Source organism: Bombus pascuorum, chromosome 1, assembly GCF_905332965.1.
Source record: "Bombus pascuorum chromosome 1, iyBomPasc1.1, whole genome shotgun sequence".
Classification (NCBI taxonomy): domain Eukaryota; kingdom Metazoa; phylum Arthropoda; class Insecta; order Hymenoptera; family Apidae; genus Bombus; species Bombus pascuorum.
The window spans coordinates 8,713,182-8,732,788 of record NC_083488.1 but is presented as its reverse complement, the minus strand read 5'-3'; the positions used below and the strand labels follow the sequence as shown (position 1 = coordinate 8,732,788).

Sequence of the window (19,607 nt, the reverse complement as noted above, 5' to 3'; positions counted from 1 at the left end):
CACAATTAAACTAGTACCTACGATAGTGAAATTTTGTAAGATGAAAGTTGCAAATTAATCGTACCAATTAGCTTTCTTACTTAATTAATAGAAATATCGGTCCGTAATGAAGCAAATGAAATTTTAGAAAAATCGCAAAGAGACATAAAAGAAAGGCGTAAAATTGAAGTAAGGTCGTAAAAGAAGTCTGGAAGCTACTACTCGTCGCTTGTCTATCTTTACTAACTAGTATTATTAGTTAGTAAATTATCGTACAAGAGGAACCAGAAGTCAATTTTTTGCAAAATTGAATCGTCGGTACCGTTACCATACCGATTTTATGGTCGGTGCAGAGTGAAAGTTAGTTGGTATTTGAAAAATAAAAGCTGGCAACGAGAGATACAGCAAAGGTATCAGGGAACGACGTATCTTAATTTCTCGACTCTTTGTTACTATAGAAAGTTAGGTGAGAAAAAATTACAGGAAAGGGGTAGAGGAATATATAGTTGTTATTATTCGTTATTAGTCAATGTTTCAATTAAATAACGCTATATAACAAATGAAATAAATTGCATAAGAATACGTTACATAGAATTTTGTTCGCCAAAATAATATTCGATAATATTAATAATATTCAACACCATGTTCGATAAAATATATTGTTATCCGTCGAATCCATTCGACCAGGTTTCCCTCGATTCAAACTGAACAGAAACGTCATAAAGCTGGTGGCAATTTTCTCGTTCGCTTTGTTAATCATATTTCTATGAGCTCTTACAACCAGTTCAGTTTTCTCAGGAGTTGCCTACAATGGGCAGCTATCTGGGCCGCTCGTTTTCCCATGAACAAGGTTGGAAGGTCGAGGAGGGCTTGTTACATATCCGACCGCTTATTAATCCACTCCGTAAACAGACAGAACCTTTTCAACTTGACGGCTCCCCTAGCCTCGCAGTATTTCGCTGAATTACCAAGCGATTCGTTGAAAACCACAGATTGAACGCGATAACCGTACGATCTAAGACCAAACCTACCAGATTGTCAATCGATTCCTGATGATGTCTTTGAATTCCATGGAAATTTATGCAAACCATCCCCGTACAAGGAGAAGACCAAGTAGAAGGAACTTCGTTCACGTGGAAGATCTTCTGCGAATCTTCCTGCTTTTCTCTCTGCCAATGATAAGCTTTGGATCGATAACGTTTCAGTTGAGTTTGTTCGATGATACAGCTATAATATGGAAAAATTGGAAATGGAAATTGTTAAGATTCGAGTGTTACAGTTTGAGGCTGAAGAAAAAAGAAGGTAGAAGAGAAGAAACAGAGAGAGAGAAAGAGATGATCGGTCGAGAGAGAAGCTATGAACGTTTCGATTTATACAACAGCAATTTAAGAGATTTCCTATTGGAAATTATCCCTGATTGATCCTTATACGAACAACGTGGATAATTAATGAAAAAGTTCATCGCACTGCTTCTTCTTTACATCGTGTTGCTTCGTTTCTCTCGTTTGCTTCGTATAACGTTACATTCGCAACAATATCGATTCGATTTAACGCGTCGATTCGTTGGAACGACGAAAAGCTACAAATTTGTATGCTTATGGCAGCATACGCAATATATTAAGAAATTTATCAAAACGACAAGCAATAAACGTATTACAGGATGAAAGGTGAAAGAAGAAGAGCGTGTAAAGTTCGATCAAGTGAAAGTTTCGAGTAAATGAATAAAAGAGAAAGTGTAAGGAGAGAAAAGATAGAATTTTGTTGAAAGAAAGAGAGAGAAAGATAAAAGTTTGTTGGAAAAATGGTATATCCTGCCTGTCTCGAGAACGTAACTGCAATTTCAGACTCTTAGTGCGTGAATCGGCGTGCTGCGCTGGTTCGTGTATGAGGCACCCTAGTACACGGTGTCACGGGGTTGTATAGAAAGGCAGCTGCAAACCGGCCAAGCGAGACGGACCTAAGGTCGCCGTATACTCGGAAACGTTGTAAAAATAATTATTAAAGCCGTTACCGTTGACGTGATGCGCGTCCACACGATCCGCGCATGCAAAGCGCACCGGGGAACGATCCTTTCGTGGAAAACCAACCGCGAAACATTACTTTCTTCGTGGATTTTTCATCAAATATCGTTATTAAGGTCCGTTACGTTATAGATTATTCCCGGGAACGTTTATACACCTGGACACGGGTCATATTTCACTTTGTATCGTTCAAAAGGATAGTTTGTGAATAAAGAGTATTTTAGCATCATTTTTAAATATGTAAAATTTTGCGTAACTATGGATCTCTGGTGTTTTAAGAATTCCTATACAAATTGTTTATTAGAAGATATATCGGAAATGTCTTCAGAAAAGATGTAGTTTCATTTCTTTCTTGTAATTCATAATTAACGAATATGGATTTAAATTTCTAACTCTTCCGAAAGGGTGAGTTGCGAATAAAAGATTTCTTAGTATTATTTGAATAATTTTCAAATACGTAGAATCGATGGATTCTACGATAATAAGAATTTTTATAAAAATGTTGAAACGTTAGCTTCGACCATCTGAAGGTGGTTTCTTCGTTCCTAAGCTTACTTCTAATAATTCTATAGATCGTTCCGATCGAAAGGCTTCGAATAATTAAATTAGACAAAGAGTTAATTGAAATTGTACAACGCGGATACACTTAGATTGTTACGGAAGTAAAGATCGTTGTCGAATTGCAACAACAGCGTTTATGATGCAGCTGCAACCCTGTGGCACGGCGTCGAATTGATCGCGCTCTAACTGCAACTGCTGCTTTGCGACGCATTTACGATGCGTTCACACGGACTGGCTCCACAACAACATAGCTGCAATTGGCGTGCCACGATGTAGTTGCAACTCGTTAAAGCCGCTGAACACGTTACGCAGCCTATATACTTATTTTTCAAAGCTGTTTAAAATTCATCTGAAACGCGTTATCTTATTTAAACTGTAATCAAATTACAATATCGGTATATTAACGTGCGTTTGTTGAAAATATCCAACAGAGCTGCCAACGAAACACCTTGATATAATTACAACTGCGAGAGGAATATTTTTACGCGACCGTAATTGCCACGCTTCGATAGAAATTCTAAATCAGACGTCGAATTTTTAAGAGATGAATTATATATTATATTGATAGTACTTTAATGAATTTAGACGTGAAATTAGTTTTTACAAAATGTATGTGAGATTTATTTCTTGCAGTAGGATTCTTGTCGATAAGTGCGTCAAAAAATCCAACTGTAATATCAGAGTTTTGACTATATTCTATTCCAATAAAAAATTTTATATACCTTTTGTAGAAAAAATATCGTCCACATCTATAAATATTAATTGGAGTATAACCCAAAATCCATTAATAAACAAAATTATAATTTATCAATCTTCTATCCAGAATTGCTCGCTCACGTCACTGTACGTTCTAAACTCGCCCAACCACCTCGTCTTCACTGTCTATAGCTTTTCTCATTTTCACGTTCCCTTCATTCATCTTTCTCAAACTAACCACAAAAATCCTCCCTCACCGCCGTTCAATTTTCTTAAACAGTCGTTTCCATCGAACTTATACGCATAGGCTTTAATTCCTCCGCCACCACCCCATGATGGCGCACGCACGTTACGCCCTCGAAAGTCATCGATTTCGACCGGCGACGCGGAAGTAATTGCAGATTATTATTATTTCTTCACTCATGGCCAAGCGTTTCGATTCCAACGAAATGGCCGATCGGCTTAAGTCTCCTCGGAGAAAACGGGATTCCCCATTGGCCATGTTTCCCATTCGATTATTACGTTTCGCGCAGCCCTCTTGATCTATCGGGGAACTGAATTTGATGATCCAACAGTGTCTTATATATATATCTTGTCCTTAACTTATATTACTTACGTGTATAAGTTAATCCGGAAGATATTTTGTGCGTTTCACGCTGAAGATCGATGGTGTTAGGTCGTCCGAAAAGTTTCTTTCGTTCTGTAAGGAAATAATGGATGCACAACATTTGTCGTTTTATATTATTTTATCGAATTACGTATGATCCATTTTATTCTCTCAAGATAAAGATTACAACGTCCGACAGATTAGGTTTCATGTTTGTATAAAGATGCGTCGTTGTAAAAGACGTGTCCATAAAAGGAAGACACTTTTCGGACAACCTAATAATTTCGTTTATCTCTTTCCATTTTTTTTTTTTTTTTTATTTTATTTTGGTTATTTTACAATTTGCCCTTGCGGACATTTGGTAAAGTGTTATATCTTGTTGGTGAAGAAAAAAAAAATATAAATAAAAAATAATATAGCATGTGGGCGGCTACCCCCAGCGGGGTGCCAGCTTCGTTTTTTTTTTAAGTTATATCTTTTATGTTTTCCATTTTAAAATGTTGATAGCAATTGGGATATATTTCTCGATTGTCTGAAGGAGCCATACTCGAAGCTGATTTTTCTTTTTAATTTTGAAGTTACAGGGCAATTTCATTATCGAGTTACAATATAATTTAATTTAATTATTGGTGATGATCCGAAACTTTTGACCAATAGTGTTGGTATTTTCCTTTAGATTGATAAGAAGCATTTTTGTATGATGCATTGTGAAATGTGGATCTTTTTATGTGGATATGGATATATTTTTTGTTTCCGTAGCGAATAGTCGCAGGTAAAACGCATTCAAAGAAAGAAAGCGATCTGTTCGTAAAGTTTCTGCGGTTTTCCTCTCAATACCGATGAAATAACAATTCCATAGCAACTGATCGCGTGTTCGCTTACGTCCTCGCATTTCCGCGTATTTCGTATTTACCGCGATCAATATTCCGTGTTTATTGCGGGCCATGCCGATTTAAACTGCCGCGAATTCAAATCGATCCCGCGGGGAAAAAATTATCGTAATACAATCACAACGTTTCATCTAAATCCTTAAGAAATTGGAAGATCGGAATAGAATTTAATCTCATCGGTTCAATTTCACGTTTCAATGAAAATTGAATATATTATAATTATAATTATAATATTATTTATAATATTATTATTATTATTATTATATTATAATTATAATTATAATAAATATAATAAATATAATAAAAAATTATATCAATGAAAATATTTCGAAACGGCAGAAGACGATTGTATCGAAAGTGTGTAAAAATATGTAAGAATTGCATAAGGAATAAGTAAGAGTAACAATGGATCGCGTTTGACTAAACAAGTAGAAGATTATTACATTCAAAACGGTCTAACTAAATATATTTAATCAAAAATAGTGGAAAACGCGATAGCGTCGAAAACAACACAAGTGCCATAAGAACTTAAAATATACGTTGCTACTAAAACACAGCAATCCATCCCTGAATTGGATCTATTTTTCATAAGAAATATTTCTACCTTGAAATTGAGAATCTTTGTTCCAATACGTCATCCATTTCATGGAACACGTTCCGATCATCTAAATCATTTTGTTACAACATACGTAGTACACTAGTTGTATCAGCAGAGTTACATAAATAATACATACACGCAATAAATAAATACGTGAAACGGTGTTCAAAACGCAAAGCTTGTTTTAGTTAACCAGCTGTTACTTATATTAATTTTCCATAAGAATTGATCGTGATTAATTCGACTAATTAAAGAAAAATTCTGCTTCACCACTGGCGCATAATCTCGCACTAAAATTTCCAACTGCACGATATAAAAGAGGAAAGAAAAGCAATTTACAAGAAGATAAATGCGCGAAAGAGAAAAGGCTAAAACGCAGATCATCGTGTCGAGAAACTATCAGTGGCATCCGCGCGAAAGTGCGCCGGGAAACAGAAAGAGAGAATGCACACGCGGTTGCAGGCGAAGAGTGCACATGGTACGCTCGATAACCTGTCCTTCGGACGTACCTACCATTTTTAACCGTCGCACTTCTAATGGGTGCAACGGCTCTTTCGAACGGCGCGCCGACCATCTGTCGCCCGCTGGATACGCTTTGACGAAATTAAAGTCAGCTGACCGAGAAAGCGGACGTTTTTAACTATCGCGGGAATTTCGACAATCTTTTTTCTCGTTCATTTCCATCCCATGCTTCCGTTTTCCATTACGTTTCAAGCCAGCTTATAGATAATTTATGGGAATATTAAACGCCTAGGTTCGTGCATATGAAATGTTTCCTTCCTATCTACAAACTTTTAATTCGATCAGTCGATACCAACCACTGTAAATTATTTTATCGTTAGTTGTTGGCAACCTGTCTTGAAGAAATTGAATTTTCACGCGATGCAATACCAAAATTTATAATTAAGGAGCAACGGGAAAGAATGTTTGTGAGATTTTTTTAATTAAATTAATAGAAGATGGGTTAGTATAAATATTTGTTGGTAGAATACTCAAGAAAGCTTCGCGCGTTTCCAGAAATTTCTCCTAAATAAACGACATTTATCTTTATGTATCTGCGGTAGATTTGAAAGTACAGAAACGCATAGAATAAATGTATCGAAAATACGAATATCAAAATATTATAGTAATTCCTGTAACGTTTAGTGGATAGGAAATTTCTGCTCGAATACCAATTATTTAATCGTGTTCGTAAAAGTACGCGTTCGCATGGAAATGCGCGCCCTACTCTTAGGTTATCGGTACAACTTGCTGTGTGCGAAATGACGATAAAAATTTCAGCCGCGTCGCGAAACAATGACGAGCGAGTACAGAGACATAGAAGGGAGATGACGTTTCGAAGTCAGCAGCCGCGTAATTCTCGGACGAATTTTCAGTCGCTTTGCGTGGAACGTGTTTCCACGGCGCATATACATATGCACGCTATGCCATTGAAACGAACGTTTTGGGGAACGCGTCGCGACGCATTCAACATTTTTATCGCGAACACCCTCGACTGTGCGCGACACTTTCACAGAATCGGCCGCGTGAACGCGAGCACCGGCGAAGAGAATGAAAAGAGCAGACAAAGGGACGCGCGGAGAGAGATCTCGATGTCGAATTCTTTCATTAGCCGAAGGACCAGTCACGGAAATCCGGGATTCCGCTCCGGTTTTGTACCCTTCGTCCCATCCTCTCTGATTATTTTTGTTTTCACCGTTATTGTCTGATTTTGCTCTCCCTTGTTTGTCTCGTTTCCTTTTTAATTTCACTACTCTTTCTTTTCTGTATCTTTTCGCGCGGTCTGCTTCGCAGATTATTCCGTTTAATTGGGTAAAAATGTGAAATGAAGTAAATAGTGGAGAAGAAAGACGAGAGATTTGTTCTTTCTCTTGAGGATACAATGCAATATCAGAGAATTCTTTCGCGAAAGTCTCTTGATGCGTTAGATTACGCGGTGATGCTACAGGGTAATTCGAAAATTTAAAGTTTATTAACGTGATATAATTATTAATATACGTGTAGGTTTAACAATTTACTATTCGAGATTTCGATATTAAATCGGATGAAATATTTGGAAAACTCCGTTTAATAAACGTCTAAATTCTTTTTCAAGTATTCGAAAAATTTAAGGGTGGAATTTTGCTCGGACGATCGACCATCCAATTTACCTGTTAGGGTTAAATTTCTACAAAAATAGGCTAACGACCATTTCGCTGTAAATGAATACGAAAGTACAAAAGAGAGAAAAGAACACACAGCACAAGGGATGGTATAAAGAAATATAAAGCATATTTCACAAAAGAAACTTTATAATTTTCCACGCAAAATAAGCGAAGATAAAGAACCCAACTACGTAATTAATCCTCTCGAGGCACGACAAGATAAAATATAATCTCCGAGAATTTGATCGCAATTTTAAAGAAACTCGAAGCACAGTTTTAACGACGACAGAGGGCAAGAAAGGGGAATAAAGAGCAAGAAGGAATCACACAAAAGAAAAACATGTTACATAAATTGGAAGATCGGTATCGTTTTAAAACAGAAAGGAATCTGAGAATTTACTACTATTTCCTCGCAACGTTTACTGTCAACAGAAGCAGATGTCCAGACACTAATCATTTCATCTGAACAGGCCCGTGTTTGGTTATAATACCATCTTCCTGGGCAAATGTTCGGCGTCGTTGGGACTTTAGACAAATACAAGGACCGGCTGCCACCGTGCTGCTTCCCCTTTCTTCGTTGTTTGGAAACTTAAAAGTATATACTCATTTTTCTGCGTCGTGGGACGAGATTTCTACTTAAAACAGAGTGAACCGGGGCTGCAACCCTTGAGAATTATTTGGACCACGGAGCATCTTGTTCCAAGTTCCAAGAGGGCAAACCTCAGTAAGAGGATCGAGAAGAATTGTAAAATAAAAAGACCCAAGTACGAAGACTCGTGTTTCTTATCGAGAATCGTCGTACATCTGTCGAGTGGAGATGTAACGAAACGTACGTATTTATCAGATATTTTAATTAGCTTATCACGAAATCGATGACAGTTGTCTGCGAGGTACGTGCTTCTAATTACTGATCTAGAGTGCAGATAATTATCAAACACCCTTGTCCCTTCGTCGATTCTTTCTTTATTATTAATCATTAAAAAATATGTTAGGTCTGTTCCTTCTGTCTGAGAACATTTAACTTTTTCAACAAATCGTTTCTTATTCAAAAATTTTTCTAGGCAATGAATGACAAATTTATAAGATGTAATTAATTTTAATCCAGTAGATTTTAGACGAACGATTAGCAAACGATTGTTAGATTCGAAATATTGGAAGAAATGCGCGAATCTCTATATTTAATTGGCGTTCTATTTGCTTTCGGAGAAAAGAATTATTACTAATTGCAATTTCTCATTTCGATCTGAAAAGTGTATCGATGATTATTCGAAATTTCTTTCGGTTCGGAAGGTTACTAAAATCGAGTGAGAAAATTATTTCACAGCCATATTTTCCTATTGCAAAAGTTGACGCTACCGATAACGTGAGAATGACGTGATTTATTAAAATTACAACTTATCTCCACTGATATTACGGTACAATACCTAATGCATTCATCTCATAAGACTAATAAGCTAATTATAACGCTGTCAAACACGTGCTTTCTCGTGCATCCATCCCGTTAAACTTCCAAAGAAAGCATCCAACCGAACTTGAAACGTGGGACAAGAGAACGGAGCGAGAGATCTTGCTGGATATGTTCGATAAATATCGGTTAATAAAATCGTTTATTCTTCGTAATATTCGATTAAAAAAGAAGGGGATTAAATGTACAAAGGGTCGACCCTTCTCTTGAAGGGCTCGTTAAGTCGTTACCAAATGTAAACTGAAAAATTAGCGCTGATATCGGTAAACTGATAAAAAGTGTAGAACGCAGGGTGAACATAAAATTACGTGGAAAAATGCACGACAAACATATTACGTAATATGAAAGTGAGTAAATAAATTATACCTGATTTGACTCGTTACGTTTGACTCAAAATATCGATCAAACGTATATAGGGATTTTTTTTATAAAGAGTCATTGTGACAATTATTTATCATCTTACCGATTTTTTATTTTTCTACGTTTAAATTTATTTAATTTATTTTTATTTTTATTTTTACTTATTTATTTAATTTATTTAATTTGGTGCGATGTTGACGGCTCGAAATTACTCTACAAAAGATTCCTAATCTCAATGGCGTTTCAACAGCATGATACGAAGGAAAATTACGATCCAAACGTTTACACACAGTACGAACGTCTGTACATTCTCATTCTCCATTAGCTCAAACCGTCTGTCTTCGACTCAAACTTTCTCGTACTCTCATACAGGCCATAGATGAAATGGGACTTCTCACGTAATACGTACATACAATGCAAAATTAAAACTGAAGTTCAACTAGATTCTCTTCCCATATTCGTCGATATTAAAAAATTGCTCAAAGGAATCCGGCATTTAAAATGTCATTCGAAACAAGACCAAGCACGCGGAAAATTCGCCGCGTGACACCACCGCGACGGGGGGAGGGGGTGCAGGAGGTAGGAAGGTAGTTACGCGGGTCGGGGACAGGACAAAGAGAGAATTTCTTTGCTTGGACGATTAATTACGCCCTCATTCCCGCCCCAAGTGCGTCCTCTCTTGACGATGCATCGTCGATATTGACATTTGCCTTGCTTCCCTTACTCTTTCCACCCCCTTTCAGTCTCACCCCTCTCTCTATTCCCTCTTGCCATTGCTTTTACCCTTCTTCCTCTATCCCTCTCTGTTCCACCAGCATCCGTTCCGCGGTCTCATCCGTGTACGAACATATCGAAGGAACGTCCCGTTGCACGCGTGCACGAGCAGATATTCGCAACCGTGTGCGTGCACGCATCTCCTTGCGTTTATATACATATACAGGGTGTTCCACAATTTAACAGCCAAACTTTGTCATTATTTTCCCTGTATGATCCAATAATATAAACGGATGCTAACAACGTTGATAAGGATATAACAATTAGTAAACTGCGTACGTTTATGCAAATTGAGTGTTTTTCTTTACAGAGGAGCAGCTTTAAAATTCGTAATTAATAAATAATTATCCTTCCTATTTGGTTTTAAATATCTGTCTGTTTCATCGATTCTATCATTTTAAGAACATTACTTGTCAGTTGGTATATTCTATAAATTGTTTTATATGAATAACAATATACCATATAAACAATAATAATAATCTCATAAGAGAAGCATACGATAAGTGACATATTCGATTTTTCATACAGAAGCATCTTTAGAATTCTTTGTAATTTCTATTTCTCTTCTGCCTCAAAATTCTCGAGATATCGTTCATGATATCGCACTATCGTACGTATTAAAACGTTCCATTAAATGTCTGTTATCGACAAAGCAGAGGACGAGAACCGAGGAAGGAAAAGGCAGTACGAAACCAGAAATCAGACGCAGAAATCATAATCTTATCGCAAAATTTGCACAAAAATTTCTCGCAACGACGCCTATGTTCTACGTGACTAACGTTCCTCACTGCATTATATATCTGTACCAACATACCGATAAAGTTTGGCATAAACCATTTGAAACACCCTGTATACAGACGCACGTATTACACGTATATGTTACTCTGTACGCGTTCCCGCCGCGTTGTGTCCCTCGTTTGCCCGCTGCGTTCTCCTGTTTACCGAGAAACCGCGATATTTACGCGAGAGAGCAGAGGGGTTGGAAGGTGCAACGAGCCGAGGCGCGGGGAGCGGTTGCTCGATGGTGAAGAGGAGAAAGAGGAAAAACGGATGGCGAGCGAAGAAAGCGACGAATCGAAGGGAGCTGGCAGAGCAAGAGAGCGAAAGGGAGGTTCATGGAGAGAGGAGGCTGATAGGGGGTTACGAAGGAGAGAGAAAGAAACAGGGTGAAAAGTAGATATTCAGCTGGAGATGATGAGAAGAGAGGAGAGGTAGGCAGAAAGGGAAGAAAGAGAGCCAGGGTGAAAGGGAGAGAACGAGAGATATGGAATTAAGGGGACACACCCCTGTCTTTCGAGCGTACGCTTATCGAATGCACCGACAACTACGCTTTTCCTCGTTCGCTCACCAAGACGGTTCTGTGATGCGAGGCAGCCAGGTAGGTTGGTAGGTAAGCTAGGTAGGTTGGTGGGAATGCGCGTACAAGGGAATTAGACCATAATCGTCGACGCGTGTGCCGCGCGAAGGGGACGTTTTCCGCCTGCCTCGGACCTCGATGTTCACTCGCGCGGCGGGGATCCGCTTGCTCTTCGAGTGTGTACCTTACAAGCACCGACCACCACCTACTCGGACCGAGTCCCACCTACTCCACGGCGCCTGTCTTTTTCCTTCCTTCTTTTATTCCATCGAGCTCCCTCCCTCCCCTTCCCCCTGCCCGTTCGTCAACCGATCCGGGGAGGTTTCACCAAGATCCCGATCGCGAACCTATTTGAAGAAGAATCAGCGTGTATCTGAAGAAGATCGCGTGATATCCTAGCGAGATGGTAGTAGTCCCGAGGAAATGGTTTTCGAGATCTTATCTGGTTTAGCTGCGTGTACGTAATTTCGTTTTCCAGTTTTAGTAGGTTCATTAGATCTACTGGCGAGGCTGCTAGCAATTTTAGTGGAGAAATTTTAGTCGAACGATTGTAGGGATTAAACGATAGAGTTGGTCATCTCTAAGCAACTTTGCGGAAACGTTGGTACGAAAACGAGTAGAAACACGGTCTTGTGCGATTTATGTACTATTTTCTGTATTTGAATGTGAGATGTTTCTATTTTCATTTCGCGTACGTTTTCCAGTACTTAAAAGGGAATAGCAGTAATTCGAGACATAGTTCTCAAGAAATGATTTGATTTATGTTATTCTCTTGATCTGTCATTCGTCTTTTATTCGATTATTAACGCAGGACTCGGTTCTCGTAAACTTATAGTTAGGAAATTTTCCCGCGATACGTCGACTAAAAATGTGTAACAGCTCCAGCAGCTACCGCACGCGCCATCTACGATTGTGCTTCGAAGGTAGCGTTTCTTTATTCCGGGTGGTAACGCAGGTCTCTACACTGAGCGGCTGTCGACAAGAATCGATCGTTTCGTTTAATTTAAAAACATCGAAAGAACTATAATTTCTCTTTCTTTTTTATATCTTTACACTGACATTTATTCACGTCTTACTTGCTTGCAAGCATGCATTAAGAACAAGCTCTTCAAATAACACTTTGCTTGATATTTTACCGATCGCGTAACAGTATCCGCTCTTGCTCAGACCGGAAGCTAAACCATTCCCAGGAGACACAGCAATACCTTCCGAGACCCGCCATTTCGCTGGTTATTTTTTCTCTTGACATACCAGGAAAGAATAAAAGACAAGGAAAGAAAATAGCTATGTATAAAAAATAATATCGCCCTTCCAATTAACCTTCTGTCAACAAAACTGCAGGCAAAGCTAAAAATAGACAAATGTGAGAGGTCAAGAAACAAAAGACAAACGCGATAAGCAAAGCCAATGAGCAACGAATGGCGAATGATAACGACGTCGATGAACAAAAGTTACGAAACAATGGCTGGCGATAAAAATGACGAAAACAACGAAATAAAAAAAGGCAGAGATAACAAGGAAAGAGGACGTAACGAAAATGGAGAACCAGATTTTACCCTCGTCACTGGCGTAAACGGCGATGAATTTTCACCATCGTCGAACCGCGGACCAATCTCCCTGTTCCAATTATCTCCGGTCATGTCTCGTTAATTCCCATCGAGCCGATCGAACGTCTATCGGGCCCGCGGGCGACCATCTCCAACCATCTTTCGCCCCGGAATAATCTAAAACGTTTTGTCGTCGGGAATCTAATCTAATACCGCTGGCCCTGGAAGGTTATACTTTTATTGGCGCGTCTATTGGACTTAACGAGGTCAATTGAGGTGATACGGTTGCCTTGATTTTACGATAGTACATCGTCGGAACGATAACGATCCGAGAGCACGCGAGATCTCGCGGTTTTAATATATACACATATGCATATTTATATTATAAGCTTAAATCAATCGTAATGCGATTCGCGATCAGTAGCGCGCGCGCGCGCGCGTTTAATTTGTTAACCAACAGCGAGTCACGTTTTAACCAGAAATTTCTACAATTATAAAATTTTTTTTTTTTTTTTTTTATTTTTGTTATTTTACAATTTGTCCTTATGGACATTTGGTAAAGTGTATAAAGTAAAAAATATAAATAAAAAATAAATATAGCATGTGGGCGGCTACTCCCAGCGGGATGCCAGCTTCGTTTTTTCTAAGTTATATCTTTTATGACTTATAAAATTGAGCGTTAATTAAAGGCAGATCGGTTTTATTTAAGTCGTGTCATTTTCTCAAAAAATTCACAAAGACAAGTCAATTTCAGTTTAGACTCTGTATATATATAAAATACGATATACTTTGGAGGAAATGGAACGATACGTAAAACAATAGATCTCTGAACACATAGAAATTGTAGTGTTGGCGAGACTGACGACCCGAGTTTCTTACTCTTGTCGTTAATATCGCCAGCAAATGTACACGGTGATTTGCTCTAATGAAAGTTTTCATCTTGTTTCAGCATCTGTACCACCTGCAAACAGGCGAGGGTGCGTTCAGAGAGAGAGGGAGGGGTCGAGGCAAAGGTACAACTAGGGTAAGTGTACTTGTCTTGAATTATTTCATTTTACAAAGATAATGGACTTTGTTGCAAATATCGTGAGAGAATTTTAAACCACCTGAACAATTTGATATTTCGTTGGTACATCGAACAACATCGCTACGCCTACTTCTTATTAGATTCCCGTAAGGCAAATACTTAAAAAGATGGAGAACCGAGTTTAGCTTGCGCGTGAAACACCGGAGGACGATGAACGCTGGAAAAATAAAACGATAAAACACGACACGAACCGTGCAAATGGATGATTTCTTTCGCCCTGCTTGCGATACTCTTTTTCGAGCGAGATTTCAAAGAGAGGAGGTGGCTGATATGCATTTCCAGCATAATGTCGCACATTTAAGCCACGTTCATCGTGAATCCCATTTCCAGCATATCTGCGTGTTCTTCTTTTTTCTATACGTCTTTTCTTTTGGTTTATTTCATCTTTCTCTCTTTTTCTTTTCTTTCTCCTTTTTTTTTATTTCAATTTTTTTTTTCTTACTTCTCTTACTTTTTCCCTTTCCATTCCTTTTCTCTCTGTTTCTTTTCGACCAGCACTCGTGTTTTTCGTGCACACTCGGCTCGCCACTTACCCGTCACGTTTCTAATTCTAGAAACGTGGTAACGCACGAGTAAACGGCCTCGTGTTTGCCACCACTCGAAACACACGCTCGTTGCTCGCCCTTGGAAATTCCAGAAAACCCTTTGAGATCGGTCGTTCGTCGATGCGTTTATCTCTTCATACAGTTCTTTGTTTATTGTCGACGTTAACTTTTACTTCGATCGTATCTTTTGTTCTCTCGAAGGGAGCGTATCTTCTTGATAAATGAAAATTTGGAAATAAAGTATGAAAGATATTCAAAGCAGAACTGTTACTCTTTTCCTTGATAAATTCGAGGAAATAAATCTTTCTATAGTTCCATTTTCTTATTATGTTAATGAAAATAGAAAATCACATGAAATTTCGTTGTTGGTATACGCGCGATCTATTTTCCGTTAGCCTGTTCCCTCTGTTTTATAAAAGCAAAACTCGAAATACACGAACTTACTCGACTCGAGATGGGGAACGGCGGGAAAATCGTGGCTGTACGAGAAGGGAAAAATAGCGCGTGGTCGAGCCGAACGCTCGACGTTATGTTTGCTTTGCAGATGCGTGAACAGCCGCGCTTTTTAAACAAAACCGCGGTGGTCGCGCAAAGTTGGCTAATACGAGGAAATTTGATTGTCTTGAACGGGGCTCGCACGAATTTTCCCACCTTCTCTCTGAATCAGAGTACAAACATAGTCAGGCGGAAGGTAATTTCGCGAATAAATCGCTGAAATATACGCACGCCTGTGCAAATTTGAATATATGAAAAACGCGAACGAGAAATTTGATAAAAAATTTGGCAACGATAACGATCAAGAATTGCGATTAGGCTAATTAAGTGAATCGTATCGACTATTCCAGATATTCTAAGGTGAAAGAATTAATTAATTTCTCGAACGACAAACGAAATTATAGAAATTCTACGAAAGATACATTTACAAGTTTATTTATTATTCGATATTTCTACACCTTTACAATATAATCTGCAAAATCTTTCTTGAATATTTTATCGTTCTCATATTTTTTAATAACACGACGTGAAAGTTACGAGTTGATTACTGCAAGAAATTAATTAATCGTAAATTCATTATACATACGAAGTAAAATAGACAGAACGTTTCTTCTATTCGATTCTTCTACCTCGCGTGCTGTTTAAGGCTCGTAAAATGCAGTAGACAATTCTACCAGCCATAAAATCCGTTCATAAACAATCTCTTCTATCGCGAGGATATTTCTCCTCTATTTTATCGCCTTATTGCCGATATAAAACATACTATGTACCGAGAAAAAATCTCTTCTTATAGTCAAAGAGGCCGTGCTGGTAAAAAAGTAAGAGATCTAACGAAATTAACATAGTAGGATATTCCTAGTAATAAGAAAGTTAGATCAAGGAATCGCTGAAAAGATAAAGAAATAAATAAAAATGTATCGTTCTTGGAGAAACACAATCTTATTTATTCTTACAAAAAGAGAACTTAATATAATGTTAGGCATTGCGTTTTGAATTTTGAGAATTTGTAAAAAAAAAAAAAAAGAAAAAATGGTTAATTTATCGATATATGAGAATGTCTTTTACATTATTTTCTACAAAGTTACATAGGAGAAATATTAATAGCATCATATTGAAAAGTGACAATTTGCGCACTTCGGGTCAATTTCGACCGAATTGTAATGTCCTATCGTTAAAAGATTTCTTAAATTTCACGAAAATATAAAAGAATTCTTATCGATGTGCCTGATTTCTCGTTTCAATTGTATGCTAATGACGTGAAACGTTAAAAGTCTGTTTCTCGGTTGAAATTAAAAGTCATCTTGTTCAAATATTAAATGTCCTTTTCTCGGTTGAAATTAAAGCGAGATTGAGATATAAAAAATTCCAAGATCGCAACAAGATTAAACCACTTCTCTTTTTCTATATAGAAAATAGTAGATTCCAAACATAGTTACTTTATGTACCTGCTGATACATCGAGACGAACAAACACGAGTATAAATTGATCAATTTAAAAATCTATTACAAAACTAAAGAACATAAGTTTTCTTTAAAAGGACAAATCTTTTACATCGTTGAACATCCTGCAATCCGATAGATCATTCTTTTTCTACATTTGCTCGCAGGTTCGAGGTTGAAATAAAGGGAATAAAATTCCGAATAAATTTCTCGTCGCTCACAGAACAGCCACGGAGGAGTTTGAGAACTGACATTAAGCAACGTGCTATGTTGGTAGGGTATTGATCGAAACGGAGAGCGCGTGTGCGCGTTGCACCGCCATGTTTGAAATGTGTTCCAGCTGCAAGCGTAATCTGGTCGCCGTCGTTGCATTTCACTTCGGTGGTTAAAAAAGAGTTTGATACGTCCTCGTGACTCTTTGCCACTGCTTTTTGCCCATTTATCTACAGCCATTTATCCCGAGTCGATACACGATGGAAACGCGCCTGTGTCTTTCTTTCGCGCCCAGAAGCTACTCGCGGACGCGCGATCCATTTTTCAGCGATGCAACTTCCGGTGAAATGATTCGCGGCCATCCACCAAACCGTACGTCGCAATTGTCTGGCAGAGAATTTTTTAAATGGCTCGATACCGAGAATGTGAGGGAGGTTAAGGAGAGTTTAGAAACCGATCAATGTAAGTCAGCTTTCCATTAAAAATAATTGATCGAGAAACGACACGATCCACATCCTTCCAGTTACCTTCTCTTCTCATCTTCCTTTGTCACATAGAATTCTCGGGGACACTGTCGAAGGAGACGCGTGGCCATTGTCGAACATCTTCGAAGGAAAGAAAGCAAATTTTCCTTGGAACATTCTCTGTAGAATAACGAATAGTTGAGGAGATGATTGAAGAATAAGATGTTCTGTATATCTTCGTGCGACTACTCGATATCGAAAGAATCGGTAGTTGCGATTCCAAAACAATGTCCGTGTCTGTTACGTAGAAGAAAATTCCAATTCCAACAATTAGAAGCTGATAGACAAGCGGTAACGTTGGCTTCAAGCGGCGCGTTGGCATCGATCGAACGCGACAACTATAAATTGAAACAGCGAAAAAGCGGAATTGCGTTCTGTCACGAAGACGTTGCGTCGGCACAGGTGCCGGTACACGTGTGCAACCGCTCTATTCGTTCGATCGATACCGGCCCGCCGCCACAAAGATATCAAAAGCTCGTCGAACGTGTTGCGATATAAATCAGCCGCGGCGCTATGCACTTGAGCCGCGTTCCAATAGGAAACACGCGACCATCCGCGTCGAGACGCTCCCCTCTGTACGTCGCGTCGTACAGACGTCGAACAACTTTACACACCTTATCAATTATTCTGACGGGACGACGTGTACGCGATTCCACTGCAAATGCGATTTCGTTGCACGGCAAATTAGGATGTTTCATTGCAACGAGTTAAGTGTAATCTAAAGCTTTCTCTGTTTGCACGGTTGTTATATGAACGACCATATGTTAAATTACACGGCTGTAACGACGCTGGCAAGTGGATACTTAGAGACTCGCGTCGATTATCGCGCTGACTGATTTGCTTCAAGTGCATCGTAGTAATTTAGGTGGAGCAAATTGAGGATTTAGATACGAGTAACTTTACAACTACAAAAACGATAGTTTTTAGATCCTTTAGTTTTGCAATTAAACTACGCTACGAGTATGCAAGTACTTTTGCCGTGATTGATGCTCTTTTTTGTTGAGGTGGAAGCGTGATTCTTTTATTTGTATTTTCATCGTATATCGTTCTAATTGTAATTATCTACGGTGTATTTAGGGTTTGTTTTTTTCTTTTCTTTTTTCTTGTCATTTCTTTTCACGCAGATGAACGATACTGACTTGCCAATTAATAGTAACCATACGGTTTACACGGTGCAGTTTACAATGCGTGTAATTAAAGTCCAATAATCAGTACGTAGTAAAGTAGGTGGAAAGAGTTAACGATGCCATTAAAATTAAATTCATAAGGAAAGTGATTATTAACCTCGGAATGATGCAGTTTACGATATATAAAATAAACTCTCTCTCTCTCTTTCTTTCTCTCTCTCTCTCTCTCTCTCTCTCTCTCTCTCTCTCTGAGAGGTAATCTATTTATCGTTAATAAAACTCCGATATCGACTGAAACAATGTACAATATACAATATCTTTTTTTATTTCTAAGGATAGGAGAAAATTAAATTTGTTATAGATAGAATATTTCGATGATAATGGAATCGAGTTTGAGGGAATAGATTTTGTAGCGAAAAGCAATCAAACTTGACCGGTTCGATGTTGTTGCTGAATAACAGACAGGGTTTTGCGTTTGATCAATAAGGAGGTTCCAACGAGAATTTCGTTATCACGGCCAAGCAAAGATCCGTGGAAACTACAAGCAAAGAGGGTATTTCGATACGAGCGATGATCTTATCGAAGGAACTTTTAATGACTCATAGAATACTATAACGTTTGCTGAAACGTTCATCGAGGTCATGTATAAGATATCGAAACGAACGAAACGGTTGCAAATTAAATTCACGGAATCGGTTTCATTTATTACGGAAACATTGAAAAGTACAATCGATTGGAATTCTGTATGTTAATTGTTAATTCGTTTCGTTAGACGTGGAATTAACAAATCTTGGTATGGTGAGAAAGATAATATTCTATTCTTACGACAAGTAATAATGTAGATAAATTTTACAAAGTAGAACCACAGGAAATCGAATCAAAATTAAGTAAGAAATGTCATAAATATAAGAGATTGGAAAAATGATAATATAGTTAGATAAAAAAAAAAATGAATGCAAAAGAAGAATTACAAGGTAGAGAAGTTTCTTAACTTAGATTAATTATTCCTTTTAAAATGAGTAAATGTTCATTGTTAATGAAAAAGGTGGACGTTTATAAAAGGAAAGTGGGAACGGAAGATCCAGAGGAAGTACTTTCCTTTCCTCTATTATTAATGTTCTTTGATGATCTTACCGTCTTTGTGCTCGTTTGAAGTACCTCTGTGGCTTATAAAGAAT

At 38.1% G+C, this 19,607-nt stretch overlaps 1 protein-coding gene across 5 annotated transcripts in view; it reads left to right on the top strand.

The window, feature by feature from the left end:
* LOC132916617 (methylcytosine dioxygenase TET) overlaps positions 1-19,607 on the top strand; it is a 143,970-nt gene that overhangs the window by 62,962 nt on the left and 61,401 nt on the right. For all 5 annotated transcript variants that reach the window (XM_060976789.1, XM_060976776.1, XM_060976758.1 and 2 more), the window contains one exon: positions 13,949-14,023. In XM_060976789.1, the coding sequence (XP_060832772.1) occupies positions 13,949-14,023 (75 nt within the window). The remainder of the gene's footprint in view (positions 1-13,948; positions 14,024-19,607) is intronic.